The sequence below is a fragment of the Talpa europaea genome, assembly GCF_964194135.1.
Source record: "Talpa europaea genome assembly, chromosome: 2".
NCBI lineage: Eukaryota > Metazoa > Chordata > Mammalia > Eulipotyphla > Talpidae > Talpa > Talpa europaea.
The window spans coordinates 121,305,538-121,322,536 of record NC_140068.1 but is presented as its reverse complement, the minus strand read 5'-3'; the positions used below and the strand labels follow the sequence as shown (position 1 = coordinate 121,322,536).

At 52.1% G+C, this 16,999-nt stretch overlaps 1 protein-coding gene across 1 annotated transcript in view; it reads left to right on the top strand.

Moving 5' to 3' along the window:
• Positions 1–16,999, top strand: part of LOC311167570 (saoe class I histocompatibility antigen, A alpha chain-like) — a gene marked incomplete at its 5' end in the record, with an annotated part of 516,604 nt that overhangs the window by 476,823 nt on the left and 22,782 nt on the right. The window contains one exon of the mRNA XM_084228674.1: positions 2,003–2,122. Coding sequence (XP_084084800.1) covers positions 2,003–2,122 — 120 coding nt within the window. The remainder of the gene's footprint in view (positions 1–2,002; positions 2,123–16,999) is intronic.

Here is a 16,999-nt window from a genome sequence, read left to right as displayed (position 1 = left end):
GGGCCGCGGCCCCGAGGGAGACCCGGGCGGGTGAGTGCGGGTCGGGAGGGGGCAGGGCGCTCCCAGAGGCGGGGGCGAGGGCGTGGGCGGGGGTGGGAAAGGTGCGACCTCGCCGCCGCCCTAGTTGTCCCCCCACCTCGGCCCCGCCCCGTCCTGGCCCCTTTCCGTCCCCCCGAGACCCCAGCCTCCTCTGGCCCCCCGAGTCCCGGCCATGTTCGTCCCGCAGCCGCTTTTCGGTCTCACTCGTCTTTCACCCACGTTCTGTCTCGTGGGCGCCCCCTGGGACTCGAGCCCCCGAAGGGGACAAGAATAGCCCGGGTCTCCCCTCCGCCCCCAGGCCCCCACTCCATGAGGCTTTTCCACACCGCGATGTCCCGGCCCGGCCTCGGGGAGACGCGCTTCATGGCCGTGGGCTACGTGGACGACACGCAGCAGTTCGGGGGGTTCGACAGCGACTCTCCGGGCCAGAGTGCGGAGCCGCGGGCGCCCTGGGCGGGGCAGGTGGAGCAGGTGGAGCAGGAGGAGTGGGAGGAGGAGACGCGGATCCTAAGGGACAGCGCACTGTGGTACCGAGCGCGACTGGACGCCCTGCGCGGCCTCTACAACCAGAGCGAGACCGGTGAGCTGGCGCGGGTCCGGGCCGGGTCAGCACCCCCATCCCCACGGACGGGGGTCGCTCAGGGTCTCCCCCTCCAGGCTTCTCTGCAACCTGCCCGGGAACAGCCCGCGGGACTTTTACTCCATTTCATTCTGGACAGGGTCTCACACCCTCCAGAGGATGTCTGGCTGCGACATGGGGCCCGACCGGCGCCTCCTCCGTGCGTACAGACAGTTCGCCTACGACAGCGCTGATTACCTGGCCCTGAACTGGGACCTGCGCTCCTGGACCGAGGCGGACACGCCGCTCAGATCACCCGGCGCGAGTGGGAGGCCCAGGGTGAGGCAGAGAAATTCAGGAACTATGAGAAGGGCAAGTGCTTGAGGTGGCTGCGCACATTCCTGGAGCACGGGAAGGAGACTCTGCAGCACACTGGTAAGAGGGGCCTGGAGGCCTCCCGGTCCCCCCCTGCCTGGAGTCACTGCGGGAAATGAGTCCCTCTCTAGTCCCGAGAGGGGGACTCCCCTGGGTTTCATGTTCTGCACTAGAGAGACTCCCAGAGACTCCTGGTTCTCCTGAAGGACAGTGAAGGGATCCCGTCTCTCCTGAGAAAGACAGACAGTCCCTGACATCACACGTCACCGGGTCCTTTTGACCAGGGGCCTGTTTGAGAACCACGAGTTTCTCTCTCAGTCTTGTTTCTGGTCTGAGAACATTTCCAGTTATGTGATTCCTGCTTTTCTGTGTCATTCACCTTCCACCCAGGTCAGGAATAAAAAGTCTGTGTTCTACTCCCTCTGCTTCATCCTACCCTGGGTTTTCATCCTGATCCTAGGACTGTCAAGGTATAGGAGAATTGCACAGATTCCCCCAGATTAGCCTGTTTTTTACATTTTGTGCTTCTTCCTGCCACACCAGTTGTCTTGTCAGTTGTGAGGATGGTCTCATGAAGATTCTTCAGTGTCCATGGAGTAAACACAAAGTAGGTTTTTTGATTTACCACCTCAGATTCCCCAAAGATATGCATGACCCACCACCCCACCTCTGAGCATGAGGTCACCCTGAGGTGCTGGGCCCTGGACTTCTACCCTGCGGACATCACCCTGACCTGGCAGCGAGATGGGGAGGACCTGACCCAGGAGATGGAGCTGGTGGAGACCAGGCCTGGGGGAGATGGAACCTTCCAGAAGTGGGCGGCTGTGGAGGTACCTTCTGGAGAGGAGCAGAGATACACATGTCATGTGCAGCATGAGGGGCTGCTGGAGCCCCAAGTCCTGAGATGGGGTGAGGAGGAGGATGTGGGCACTGAGGCTGTTCTCAGGGCCATCAGGAGCCCTTCTGGAGCCCTTCAGAGGGTCAGGATAAGGTCTGGGGCTCAGGGTATGATCTTCCCTTCCCTTCCAGTGCCCCCTCCTCAGTCCTTCATCCCTACTTCGGGCATCATTGCTGGCCTGGTTCTCCTTGGAGCTGTGCTCACTGGAGCTGTGGTGGCTGCAGCTGTGATGTGGAGGAAGAAGCACTCAGGTAGGGAAGGGAGTGGGTGATCTAGTCCACTGAGGGCTTTCACGTCCCAGGGAGAACTTGCCCTGCCTAGTTAATGGGAAGTACCATCCACACACACGTGTGTTGCCCAGAGGGCATTTGGTCCAGTCCCCGCTCACCTCCTTTCTTCATTTTTCCCAGTCCTGACCTGGGTCTTTACTCACAGTTCTGGAAACTTCCCTGTTCTGCAGGATTAAAAGATTCCTTTAGGTCTTCTGACCTGACTGCTCAGTGGTCTCGTATTATGTTTCTTCCCACAGGAGGACAAGGAGGAAGCTACACTCAGGCTGCAGGTAAGTGTGGATCAGAGGTTTGATCCCTGAGCCCCTGGGGACAGTGTAGATGGACTCCATGGGGGAGTCACCCTCATCAGTCCTTCCTGTGGTCTCATCTCTGACCAGGTTCTGTTTTGTTCTCAACCAGGCAGCGACAGTGCCTATGGCTCTGATGTGTCTCTCAGCCCCTAAGGATATTTACAATGAACCTGATGAGGCTCCTGTTGTGCACACCTTGGACAGCAGGGTGATGGTGTCACTATTGTTCTTAACTGTGATATTGAGCATTAGTTCATATTTTTACTTTTCTATGACTACAGTTGCTGTCTCTATGGAAGTTTTGTACATTTTTATAGAGGAAGTGCTATTTATTTATTACACTATTTTGTCCTTATTAAAATTGGGTTATTTCTTTCTGATCATTGAGTTTTAGGCATTATTTGTAGATACAGTCCTTTATCAGATTTGTGATTTGCAAATGTTTCCTCCCATACTGTGACCTGAACTCCTTTACTAATGGGAAAGCAGACACTATTGCCCAGACAGGAACATGGAGATATATATATATGTGTGTGTGTGTGTGTGTGTGTGTTTGTGTGTGTGAGTGTGTGTGTGTTTGTGTGTGTATTTTTTTTAGAAGAGAAAAGATAAATTGCTAACTGGTTTTGAGCAGATAATGGCCGACTGGGGTGTTGGGGGTGGAGGGGAATGACTTAAGCGTATCCTTGAGTGTTATTAAATGTCCTTGTATGAGCATGAAATATGCTTTCTAAAGTAAATTACACTTCATTCCTCAACTTATAAAACTCTTCACACATCATGACCAAATCATGTGTTAAGACCAGACTGACACGTGGGTTACAAGTGATGAACCCGCACGTCGTAGTTGCAGAGTCATGGTTTCCCTTTGGGTTCACTCTGGTGTTGTCCGTTCTCGGGGTATTGGACAAACGTATAACGACCTGTGTCCATCATGAGAATATCATGCAGAGTATTTTCACTGCCCTAATGTCTTCTATGCTCCACGAAACTAATGGAATTACATCAGACTAAAAAGCTTCTAATTAGTGAAGGAAACTATCGTTAAAATGAAAAGACAATATCAAATCGGAGAAACTATTTGCACATCATCAATCCAACAAGGAGTTAATATCCAAAATCTACAAAGAACTCTAAAACAAGAAAACAACTCAAACTAGGGGCAGAGGAGATAAATAGGTATTTTTCTAAAGAAGACACACATGTGGCCAATAGGTGTGCGGATAAATGTTTGTCATCATGTGCTGTCAGGAAAATGCCAATTAAAACCACAATGAGTTACCACCTCACACTGTGAGAATGACCCGTTGAAGGGTGTGGAGGAAAAGGAACTCTGGCACATGGTGGGTGGGGATGGAGACTGGTCCTGTTAGTGGGCAGAATGAGGGGTTCCCTGTACCTTCAAAACTGCACACTCTACATGGGATCTGCCATCAGCTGCATAAAGACAAAACATACTCTGAAGTGTAAGACCTTCAATAGAAAAGAACTTTAATACAACTAGTATAAAATAGAGAATCAGTGTGCAATAGAGAGAGAGAAGAGAAAGAATACAATTAGAATAGTTTCCAAGTGAAGCACCCAAAGCTACCTGTCCCCTCATGGGTAAATGCCCAGCCAAACAGGCTTGGCCCAAAGCAGGCCCACTGAGTCCCGAAGACCTGCCACAAGGCTAAGGCTACTGGTACCAAGGCTACTGGTAGAGACCCATGGGAAAGGACAGGAGGGGCCATGCAAGTCTGAAAGGAAAAGAGCAAAATCAAAATCCACATCAAGATAACAGCTGCCATTCTGAGCCTCCCCATGGGCCTCTCACCCGCGTCTTTGTCTATTTCACATGTCTCTTTCCATGTCCTCAACTCCCTGGCACAAGTCCAAGCCTGAGGAGCAAGCCTGGTTTCTTCTTCACATGTCTCTCTGCTTCATGCTCCTCCTCCAGTCTTCTTTCCTCATCTTACTCCACATCTTCCTCCTCTTCCTTAGCTTCTCATCCCTGCTCAGCTCCACCTTTCCTTGGGTGGGGTGGTAACCTGGAACCTTTCTTTTCTATGGATAGCACATTGGTCCTGCCCCTATGGAAAAAAGAAAATGAAGGTTCCTCAAAATGGACCTGTCCCATGGTCAAGCATCCCATTCCTTGGTATTTATCCAAAGTAGGTAAAAACACTAATTCTGAGGGACCTCCCCATGCCCGCAGCCTCTGCAGCGCTGGTTCATTCCCCAGCTGCCAGCGAGAGTCCCACATGGTGCGACAGACCTCTCCTGTCTCGCCTGCTGCTCCCCTCAGCAGTGTATTTCGTCAGTCTGCCTGTTCTGCTCCCCTCTCTGGCTCTGGTGAATTCTGTCACCCTCTGTGCTTCTTACTGTACCTAGTGCTTGTATAAATAAATAAATAAATCTTTAAAAAAAACACATTAATACTGAGGAATATGCGCCTCCTATGGTCACTGCAGCACTGTCTACCATAACCAAGCTATGGACACAACGTAAGTGCTGAACGACAGATGAGGGGATAAAGAACACAACCTATATACACAATGGAATACTACTTGGCTGTGAAAAAGATGAAATATTGGATTTGCAACAACATGGATAGATATGGATGGGATTATGCTAAGTGAAATAAGTTTGAAGTGAGAAAGTTAAATACTGGATGATTTCATTCATATTTGGAATATAAGGAAACAAAGCACAGGAAGACTAAACCAAAACATAAACTAAACCAAAACATACGCTCTATATATGACTGCAGAATTGAAGCTATGGGCTGGGGTAAGAGTAGGAAACAAAGTAGGAAGAGGGCCCAGTGGACTATGGTGAAGAACTATGGGTGCCCTTAGGGTGGGTGTGACGTGGTAACAAACATCTGAAGAGGTGTGACCCTTGTCTCTGGACACTTTCGGTGTGTAAACCAATGCTAATCTCAATTGAGTAATATAGCAAGGGGAAAAAGAAAAAAAAAGTAAATTATCTCTTAGATCAGTCACTGACCTCAGGACTTTGCCTTCGCCTCCTCACTATCATGCAGGGTGAGGGGCTGGTTTCCCATAAGATCAGAGGCAGGAGGTGCAGGGACTCCTGGGGCAGCTCAGGCACTGCTGAGTAGAGACACTGCAGAGAGGGCAGCTCTGAGGGGAACCAGAGACAGAAGGTCAGAGTAACCCCCAGTGCTGAGTGAGGATCTGGTTCCCAAGGAGAGGGGAGTGCATGCGTGTGCCCCCTTCCAGTGTGTGTGTGTGTGTGTGTGTGTGTGTGTGTAACAGGAGAGACAGGATACACAACATAAGATGATGGGAAGTCAATTAACATCCAGCCCCAGAATAAATTAATTCAAATCGCACACAGAGTAAAGAGCGTCAGAACAACACCTCAATAAATACAGTTCCATGGAGAAGCAGCTTCTGAGCAGGACTGAAAAAGCATTGGCCCTGAAGAAGAGGAGGAGGTTTAGAAATACCTCATGGTTGGCTTGAGGTGTAAAGAGCTGGGCAGGAACCCTCCCCCTACCCTGGCCCCTGCTAGGATGTGGTGGCATCTTCACCCCTGACAGCTCCCTCCCCCAAACCCCAATGTTCATCTCCTTTGGAGTCACCAGTATATGTACATATATGTACACGTGTAATCCCAGCTGCTTCTTCATTTCCCACCTGTCTGGGGCATGTAGGTGGTTCCCATAGCTTGGCTACTATAAATAGTGCTGCAGTGGTGAGGGGAGTGCAGGTCCAGTCACAGGAGAGTATTTATCCTCTGTGAGTAGATGCTCACTGTAGAATTGCTGGGTCCAAAGGCAGAACCACATTCACCCTTTTAAGAAACCTCAGAACTGTTTCCAGAAGGGCTGGCTCAGTCTTTATCCAAAAACAACGCAGGACTGTCCCCTTTTTTGCACATCCTTGCCAGTACTTGTTGTTTTGGTCCTCTGGATATGGGCCATTCTCGCAGGTGTGAAGGTTTAAGCCAGGGCATCATAAAGGCACAAAATGTGGGCAAAAAGAAATCCTGTAACACTCAGGCCAACACTAGGCTGTCTCTCACTGTGAAAGAAAATAATCATGAAGAAATTCAGGTGAATTACTTGTGTGTTAACATTATCAATGGTCCACTGCATTCTCAAGATGTCCTCCTGAAAGCATCCCCATCACCTAGTCCCAGCCTCTCTGCCTCAACCCCCACCCCCACTGCAGTCCTCCAGGGTCTCACCTTTAGGGGCTGAGATACACTTCAGAGCACTGGGACTGTGGCTGCCTGGGGGAGAACACAACAAAACTTGGTCAGAGATGAGACCACAGGAGGAACTGATGAGAGTGACTCCCCCATGGGCTCCATCTACACTGTCCCCAGGGGCTCAGGGATCAAACCCCTGATCCACACTTACCTGCAGCCTGAGTGTAGCTTCCTCCTTGTCCTTCTGTGGGAAGAAGCATTATGTGAGACCAGGAAGGAGTCAGGTCAGAAGACCTAAAGGAATCTTTTAATCCTGCAGAACAGGGAAGTTTCCAGAACTGTGAGTAAAGTCCCAGGTCAGGACTGGGAAAAATGAAGAATGGAGATGAAGGGGGACTGGACTAAATACCCTCTGGGCAACACCCGTGTGTGGATGGTACTTCCCATTAACCAGGCAGGGCAAGTTCTCCCTGGGACGTGAAAGCCCTCTGTGGACAAGATGCCCCACTCCCTTCCCTACCTGAGCACTTCTTCTACCCCCTCACACATGAAGCCACCTTGTGTGCAGTGAGCACACCGACAAAGAAAACCGAGCGGGAAATGAGGACCATGGCAAGGATGGAGAACTGAGGAGGTGGCACTGGAAGGGAAGGGAAGGTCAGACCCTGAACCTGAGGCCTCAGTCTGACCTTCTGAAGGTCTCCAGAAGGGCTTCTGATGCCCCTGAGTCAGCCGTGTGCCCACATCTCCCTCTTTACCCCATCTCAGAACTCAGGGTGCTATCAGCCCCTCATGCTGCACATGGCACGTGTATCTCTGCTCCTCTCCAGAAGGCACCACCACAGCTGCCCACTTCTGAAAGGTTCCATCTCCCCCAGGCCTGGTCTCTACCAGCTCTGATTCCTGGGTCAGGTCCTCCCCACCTTGCTGCCAGGTCAGGGTGATGTCCACAGGGTAGAAGCCCAGGGCCCAGCACCTCAGGGTGACCTCATCCTCAGAGATGGGGTGATGGGTCACATATGGTGATTGGGGGCCTGAGTGGGAAGAACCGGAAATTTCATGCTTTGTGTTTCCTGCATGGTCACTGAAGCAGCCTCATGTGACCATCCTCCAGTGGAGAGAACAGTGTGCTTGGAGGGAGGAGACAAACCCCAGAAACCAGCCTGGTCTGGGAGTCCGGGAGAGCAGGTGAGAGCCCAGGGTGGGATGCAGGTCTCTGAGCATTTTGTTGCTGACTTGGGTGGAGGGTGATGACACAGACAGGCAGGAGTGAGATCTCCAAAAATGCTCTGACCAAAAAACAAGATCTCGAGAGAGAAACTCATTGCTCCTAAGATGGCGCCGGTCAAAAGGATCCAGTGAAGGGTGATTTCAGGGATGGTCTCCCCTCTTTCTCAGGAGGAACTGGATTCCTTAACTGTCCTTCAGAAAAAGTAGGAGCCTCTGGGCCAGTCTCCATCCCAGAGCTGGAAAACGTGGCCGACAGCTCCCTCTCTGGCCAGAAGGGGGCGCTTCCTCACCATGATTCCATTGCCCTGCGGGGCGCGCGCCTCAGGGAGATCAAAGGCCCCGCAGCCCCTCTTCAGCCCCGCCCTTCAGTTACCCCGTGGTCTCCCGCCCGCACCCGATCTCCCGCCCTGAATAATCCTGAACTTAAATAAAACCTAAGGGTGCTCCATGGTTTCTCTCCGCTCCCGCGAGTAACGTGGCTCCGGGGGCTCCGCTCGCCGGGCCCGCGCCGCCGGCCGCTGCCGCGCGCAGACCCCTCCTGAGGCCCTCGCCGCGCGGGCGGGAGCCTCTCCCCGCTCCGCCTCTGCCGCGGACAGTGAAGTTTGAAGAGGGGGGAAGAGGGAATCGTGGAAACGAAGAAGAGGATCCACCCGGAGCCGAGGAACCGGGCCCGGCCGCTTGTCCTGGACAACTGCAAAGCACAGGACGGAACATTGAGGGCCTGACAGGTGAATGTGTGGACTTAGAGTTCCTCAGTTTGATAAGTGCAGGCGGGATTTCAGTCTCAAATCTCCCCAAACTCCCTAAATTGAAAAGGCTTGAGCTCAGTGACAATAGAATCTGGCGTTCTGGACATGTTAGCAGAAAAACCTCCAGATCTCAGACATCTTAACTTAAGTGGAAATAAACTGAAGGACACCAGCACCTCGGAGCCGTTGAAAAGGCTGGCGGGTCTGAAGCGCCTGGGCCTGTGTGACTGTGGGTCGCTGACCCGAATGACCCCCAGAGGGCGTGTCCACGCTTCCCCTCGGCTGGCCTGTCTGGGCGGCTGTGACCCGAGGGGAGAAGCCCCGGCCCAGATGCTGCGGCGGGTGGTGTGAGGAGGAGGAGGGGGACGGAGAAGGGGGAGATGCCCAGGATGGGAAGACGGGATGGTGAGGAGGAAGAGTGTGAGGAGGACGAGGACGAGGACGAGGACGAGGATGTAGAAGGGGACGAAGACGGGGACGAAGTCAGTGGGAGGAAGGAGATTTTGGGCAGGATGGAGGAGCTGATGAAGATGAAGATGACGAGATGAGGATGAGGAGGAGGAGGAGGAAGAGAGCGGAGAAGGAGAAAAAAGGAAGCGGGAAACAGATGATGAAGGACAAGATGATTAAAACCCAAATAAACTTTTTAAAAAAGAGCGAACTGTTCGGTATTGGTTGGACTGCGCAGAAGGATTTGGTAGATTTTTTTTTTTTTTTTTAAAAAGGCGGCTGTGACACAAACCCCAGGGCACCCCCCACCCAGAGAGCCAAGGAACAGTTCCTGTGACTTTCCGCCCCCCGTTGAGTCCCTCTTGGAAATCCACCACCGAGCCTGGGGACTTCACCCCAACAAAACTGTAAGCGTGTTAGGTTGTCGTGTGAGACTTGCTGCAGCGGGGACAGCCTTGGTGGGTGAATCCCCATCTGTGACCACCGGTTATGCCCAAGTTGGAACAGCGTTTTTACTTTCTGTACAACGAAGAAGCTTTGTAAGTAAAATCTTAACATTTTGGGTCTGTTTTTTCATGCTTTCCTTTTTCAATGAAATTTTTTACATTAGGACATTTTATGTGACAACTGACAAAAAAAAGTATTTTTAAGAATTCAAGTGAAATAAACACATTACTCTTTGGTTAAAAAACAAACAAACAAAAAAACAAAAACAAAAAAAAACTAAAGGGTGAAAGTCCCGCGGGCTCCTCCCTGGTCAAGGGGCCTGGCAGGGGCCACGGCCTCGGGGGTCACGGGGCCCCGAGACTCGGGGCGGGGGGTGGGGCGGGAGCGGTGACCCGCCCCGGCCCGCGCGGCTCCCCGGCCCGGCTCTGGCTGCGGCGGCCGCGCGGGGCCTCCAGGAGCGCTTGGAGCCTCCGCGCCGAGTGTCTGCGGAGCCGCGTCTCCTCGCCCGACCCTCCCGCCCCGCCCGCCCGCCCGCCCAGGGGCCCGCGGCTCCGCGCTCTGGCCCGGGGAGTCGCTGTCGAACCCCGAACTGCGGGTCGTCCACGTAGCCCCCCGCGATGCACCGGGGCTCCCCGAGGCCAGGCGGGACATCACCATTTCTAACACCCTCAGAGAGGGGGAGCCTGGGGGCGGGGAGGGGTGAAGCTGGGTGGACCCTCCTCCCAGGGCAGGTCCTGAGTCCCGGGGAGATGGGGCAGGGGAGAAAGTGTCCAGGAGGGAGGGAGCTCCAGAGACTGAACATGGGCAGCGGGTCCAGAAGGGGCAAGACTCGGGACAAAAGGAGGAGGCAGGTGGGGGGACAGAAAGGGACCAGGACTGAGGGGGCCACGGGGGTGACAGAGGGGCCTAAGGCAGCAGCTTCCTCTGCAGAAGCCTTTTCCCTCCACCCTGCACTCACCAGCCCAGGTGTCTGTCTGGGCCAGAGCCCTGGAGAGAAGCAGCAGGAGGAGGTTGGGGGCCCCATGCCCAGCACTGCTGGGGTCTGGGGAGCTTCTGACCCTAGGCTGGTGGGTGGAGACTTACCTGGGCAGGCAGTGATGCTGACTGGTTCTCTGGGAACCTCCAGGCACTGGGGACTGAGAACTGGGGAGGAGTCACAAGTGTCCAGGGCCCAGCACAGGTGGTGGAGACAGAAGGGAGGCTAAGGGGGCAGTGGGGTGTCCCCAACAGTAACCTTCCTGCCCTAGACACAGCCCTGGGGCCTGGAACTATGAGAACCAGACTAGGGCCCTGGGGCTTTGCTCTGGCCCCTCCTCTCCTCACCCAAAGCTTCCTCACCCTGTCTCCATGACCCAGGCACTGGGTCTGCGATTCTCAGTCTTCCTTCCCGGATCTGTGTCCAGTCTTACAAATTAGGGAGGACGCCAAGTATAATCTTGTTTAGGAGGTATCGCTCCCCATACTTACCACACTGGGAATAAAGCTGAGTTTGATCATGTAGCTGTTTATTTAGAATAATAGTAATAATCCAATGCATGTTAATAGAAAGTGTTCTTAAGAAAAATAACTTATTTCTGAAAATAATCAGGGCAATGAGAAGAGTGGATCTTTCACGTGTTTTATGTTTGCAGATGTCTTCTTGTCTGTCTCGTTGTTTATCTTGTCTGTCTCATTAGAAGACAGTAGGAATTTCATGCTTCCTTCTGCATTTAACTGTGGTTCTGGTTGAAGTCTATGAAAAAATTATTTTTCACTACAAATCCAAAAAGTAAAAGTAGTACTGGAAGTTGGCAAGTGATAGGACACAATTTTCATGATTCTGTTTTTTTCTGAGCACTTATATTTGGTCAAGGTGAAGTTACTCTCAGTTATCAATTGCCAGTTGATTTTCTTTTTTTTTTTTTAAAGATTTATTTATTTATTTACACAAGAACTGGGTACAGTCAGAGAGCTGAAAGGTGAGAGAATTCACCAGGGCCAGAGTGGGGAGCAGAACAGGCAGAACAAGGAAATACACTGCTGAGGAGAGCACTGGGCAGCAAGAGAGGTCTGCTTGCCATGTGGGACCCTCACCAGTGGCCAGGATCACAGCCCAACCCTCAACTGCTGTGCCACCAGGGGAGGCCCTTGTCAGTTGATTTTCTTAAAGGAGCACACACTCAAGTTCAGGACAATGTCTGCTAATTAACCAAATCAAATAGCCACAGATTTTGTCATTCATTCCTTCATGTGAAGATGGTATTGCCTACAAAAAAAAGAAAAATAGTCTAATTCATCTCATGCAAATATGTTTCTTGGCACATAATAGCTGGGAACGCAGCAGGAGTGTTGTGTGTGCACTTGCGTGTCATCGCATCAGGTGCTGTAAAATGTGGATTTGAGGATGATAGAATAATGAAGATAATTTTTAATGCTTCAACCAAGACACTTTGAAATGAAACTGGCTTGGAGTTGTGTTTCTGAGGTAAGTACTTGTGAAGAATAACTGCAGTTAGTAATATAAGATCCATTTTTAGTAAGTTTTACCTCAGCAGATGGCAAAATAGTGAAAAAGTCAGTGGTATGTATCTAAGTGACATTTTGAAAATAGTTTTGACCTCGTGGCTCCTGTGACAGGCTCTGGGTAACTTCAAGGATTCCACAACCACACTTTGAGAAATGCTTTTCTCAGTGAACCGGAAGCATCTCCCTAGTGTTCTCTGCCTTTGCCTCCTCTTCACTTCCCAGCATCCCTCTCCCTGGCTGGCTCCTGCCTCCCCAAGCTGCCTCCCCTGCAGACACAATGGCAGCAGAGAGAGGACCCTGGAGACATAGAGCTTGCTCTGTCATGAGAGATGGACACTGAGTAAAGGTGACAAAGACACGTGTAAACCCGACCTGAGCCAAAGGCAGGGAGGAAGGAGCATGTTTATTATGAAAGTAGAGCAGTAGGAGTGCTTCTATTATTTTAAATAATATCAAAAGATATAAAAAAATATAAAAACAGGGCCTCCCTGGTGGCATAAGGTTTAAGCCTGAATGCTATCACTGCTTAGATCTGAGTTTGATCCCTGGCCAGGGAGCAACCCTCATGGGGCAGCAGACCTCTCCTGTCTCACCCACCCCTCCCCTCAGCAGTGGATTTCAGTGGATCGGCCTATTCCGCTCCCTACTCTGTGTCTGGTGAATCCTCTCACCCTCTGCCCCTCTGGCCTATACCCCAGTTCTTGTATGCATAAATAAATAAAAAATGAATCTTAAAAACAAACAAACAAAAAATTACATGCAGCATCAAGTACAAGATCCATCTCAGACTCTGCAAACAGCAGAGGCTGGGGAACAGTAGTTGGTGCAGGTAAAACAAGACACAATGGGGGATTCAGTCAGCTGGAGTCAGGCTTTGTCATCAAATGAGTTTGATGCCAAACTACAGAGGGTCAGTCCACCATCCAGCTGCCAGGCCAGAAAGTCTGGGCTGGTCTGCAGCCGAGCCAGTAGTCAGGCACCACCTGGGAGACTCACGGGATAGCTTAAACTAGCCCTTTGTTTAATTTTTCTATATCCATATATCTAAGTGATATATTTGTCTTTCTCCTTTGGGCTTATTTCAATTAGCTCCATCCATGTTGCCCCAGATGGCATGAGTTTATGATTCTTGATGAGTAGTATCCTATTATCTATGTACCATCCCTTCTACAGTTCGGCTACTGTAAAAAGTGCTGCAGTGATCAGGGGGGTGCAGGTTTCCTTTGAAGTAGTGTAAGATCTTCTGCGGGTGTGCGGGCACCTGCCGCCCTAAAGGGAGCCAGAGTCTCCTAGAACACCTGCTTACTCTGCACAGGGGGGTCCAGGAGGTTAGAAGTTCTGCAAACAGAACTTTTTTTTTTTTTTAATTTTATTTATACAAGCACTGGGTACAGTCAGAAGCGCGGGAGGGTGAGAAAATTCACCAGAGCCAGAGCAGGGAGCAGAACAGGCAGAAGGACCGAAGTACATTGCTGAGGGGACCAGTGGGCAGCAGGAGAGGACTGTCGCGCCATGTGGGACCCTCACCTGTGGCCAGGGATTGAACCAGCGCTGCAGAGGCTGCGGGCAGTAGAGGCTGCAAGCAGCTTCGCAGCCCAACACTCAACCACTGCGCCACCAGTGGAGGCCACCAAGGTGGTTGTTTCCAGAGCCTGAAGTCTCTTGCAACTGTGCACACGGTCGAGGACCACAGTGATGAGTCCCCTACTGGGCACTATCCTTCAATCGCCTCCAGCCTGTAGGCCCCTATCGTATGGGGTCTGTATTGCTTCAGCCTTTAGTTTTGGCTTTGGGGCTTTTTGGCAGCCCTCCTGTCTTAGAGCCCAGGCAGGTAGGTGCCACTGCGGCCTATCCTGGCATCCCATCCTCATGCCCCGTGACTACCCTTTTCAGTTGGGATCCCAGCTGGTGTCAGAGACACGAAGGGTTAAAAGCTCTTTGTGAGTTGCTGGACAACACCAACAACAAACAGCTCTTTCAGACATGAGGCCTGGAGCCTTTGGTGCTCCTTTCAGGTGTTGTCAGACACTGACTGGAGGCCCAGTCAATGACAGAGTTCTTCATCCTCTCTTTCCCCTGCAGAGGTTGGCTACTGGATGCTGCTTTTCTTCTTTTAGCTTCTGGTTCTCCTTTCTTCAGAGGCCAGGAAAAGAGTCTTCCCCTTCTTTCTTTGGAGGTTGGAACAGAGCCCCTCAGCTCCCTCTAACCCTGGCTTATATCACTCTTCAGGGTGTCCCAACATCAAGTCTGATTGGACCATTTTTCTTTTTTTGTGCAGAAGAACTGGGGTATTGGCCAGAGGTGCAGAGTGAGCAGAACAGGCAGACTGACTGAAACACACTGCTGAGGGGAGCAGCTGGCAAGGCAGGAGAGGTCTGCTGTGCCCTGTGGGTCAGATCCCAGCCAGGGATCAAACTCAGACATCAGCGGTAATGGTGCCGAGACTTAACCCCTAGTCCACCAGGGAAGCCCTGCACCATTTTTCATCCTTGACTGACTGGGCCACTTAGTACCAATCAGCCCATAGCTTGCACCTGATTGGTCCTGCCCATAACTCAGGAAGCTTGCAGAAAAAGGCAGCTCTGAGGAGCAACTGCCTCAAGGGACTTGTGGTGGAGCAGCAGAGTGGAGACCATCGCTGCTGCTGGCTCCCGCCACCGAGGCACCTCCCAGATCTGCGCCACAGATGGGGGGGACAGGCACTGACCTCTCTTCCTGAGGCAGGCACTGTGGGACTTTGCCACCTGCCCAGACCCCTTCCTTTCACCACAACAGAACTGCTTTCTACTGCTCTCTGAAGTGAAGGATGCTGAGGCTCAGCCCTGTTCATTGAAGCGCGACCCAGAGCCAAGTCTGGAACCAGGATGTCTCCACGTCTCCTCGTCTCTCCCCTACTGGCTCATGCCTCCAGCAGGGAGGTGACCTGTAGTCCCGAGGAACCCACCACTTCATGTCAGAGCATAGGGCACAGGTGGTCACAGACCTGGCAGGACTGCAGGGTCATCAGTGCCCCCCAGTCCTGAGTTGGAGCTACCTCTGTTCTGGCCTAAGGACCTCCCTCCCAGAGGCCTCCAAGCCCGTCCAAGCTGGCGCAGGACTTACCAGCTCCTTCAGCTCTGCCAGCTTCTCCCGCAGCTGGCCAAGTTTCGTGGCCAGCTCGCTGTTGGTGTGCTGCTCCGTTTGGAGTGAGCCAGTCACCTCCATGTTCTGATGTACCTGGATAGACAGAAGAAACAATGAGACACCACCCAATGCAGCTGGAGACCCAGAGCTCGGTGTCCCCTCCCACATCATGACGAGGTCATCCCCTAGCCCAGGGCACCCCAGGCACCTTACCTTCTTGCCAAGTGCTCTCTGGCCTCCGAATCCTGATCATCTCCTGCACCCACCCTCTGCCCGGGACTCCCACGTCACCCGCTCTCCACGTGGATGAACACAGCCCACCTCTACAGATCAGTCTCAAAGGCCACCCTCTCCAGCCTCCAGACCTTTCAGAGCCAACTGCTCCCTCAGTTGCCACATCCCACCTTGCCGCCTAGCAAAGGGTCTGCTGCCAAGGGTCCATGGGAGATGGGTAAGTGTCCAGTTGATTTTTAAAAGACAAGGTGGCAGAATGTCCCATTTACTCATCTCTGGTTAACCTCAGGTACTTTGCAGTTCTGCTACAAAACTCACCTTAATCCTTGCACCTGTAACAAAAGCCCCCTTTCTCCTAAGCCTGCATTTCCCACTCCCAAGCTAAAATGAATTCATCACTTTGAAAAATCAACCACTATGTGCACTGTTGGTCTTTGGGGGACATGCCCAGAGGGCAAGCCCTGTGTGTGTGTGTGTGGGGGGGGGGTTATTGACACTCTCCCAGTAGGACGGGCCCCTGAGCATTCACCCTGAAGGGTTGGAAGGCCCAAATCTCACACTCCTGCTCTGGAAGCTCTTCCCAAAATATCTGTTACCCTTCACAGTGTATTTTATCTTGTCTAAGATGATAAAGATGTGTGGGAAGGAAAACAACAATCAACCAAGCAGGTGAAATAGCAGACATGGACATAATGAGGGTTAATGATGGCAACATAAAATCAGCCATAGGCCAAGTACCCCAACCAGACAAGCCTCGGGCATGCACGCTGGGAGAGGGCAAGCCAGAGAGGGGGTCTCGGCACAGCCTCACCTTCCTCTTGTCCAATGGGGGCAGTGCTACCCCATTGGAGCGGTTAAGGTCGGACACAGCACCTGCAGAATGTCCTGAATCTACAGGAAGTGAAAAGGGAAAAACAAGGGCAAGGGGAGGAAGAGAAAAGTGACTTAGAGAAGACAAGAAGGCCAGAGAAGGAAAGAGAGAGCAGCTCTGGATGATGGATGCTGGAGACATGGGTGACGGATCCATACCACGGCCTGCGCCATCTTTCCAAACGGCCACTCTCCGCCTCGCCTGAGGCAGAAAGCAACGTGAACCAAGAGATGATCAAAGCTACCAAATCAGTCTGGAAGACACTGATCTGGCCCAGCAATATCATTTTTTTTTATAGAGGCATGTTTTATTTATTTATTTATTTGTTTGTTTGTTTTGTTTATACAAGCACTGGGTACAGTCAGAAGCGCGGGAGGGTGAGAGAATTCACCAGAGCCAGAGCGGGGAGCAGAGCAGGCAGAAGGACCGAAGTACACTGCTGAGGGGAGCAGCGGGCAGCAGGAGAGGTCTGTGCACCATGTGGGACCCTCCTCTGGTGACCGGGGAACAGCCGGGGATCAAACCGGCGCCTCAGAGGCAGCGGGCAGCTTCGCAACCCAGAGCTCAACTGCTGTGCCACCGGGGAGGCCCCCCAGAAGTATCCTTTTCCAGGTGAGGAAACTGAGACCTGGGAAGAATGTGATTTTCCCTGTGATCACCCAGCAAGCAGGTGGCAAAGACAGACTCCACTTTAGTGGTTGCCTAAACCCAAGCACCCGGGGCTCATCTGTGCCGCCCTAAAGGGAGAGGGTGATCTCAATGCCTGGCTTCC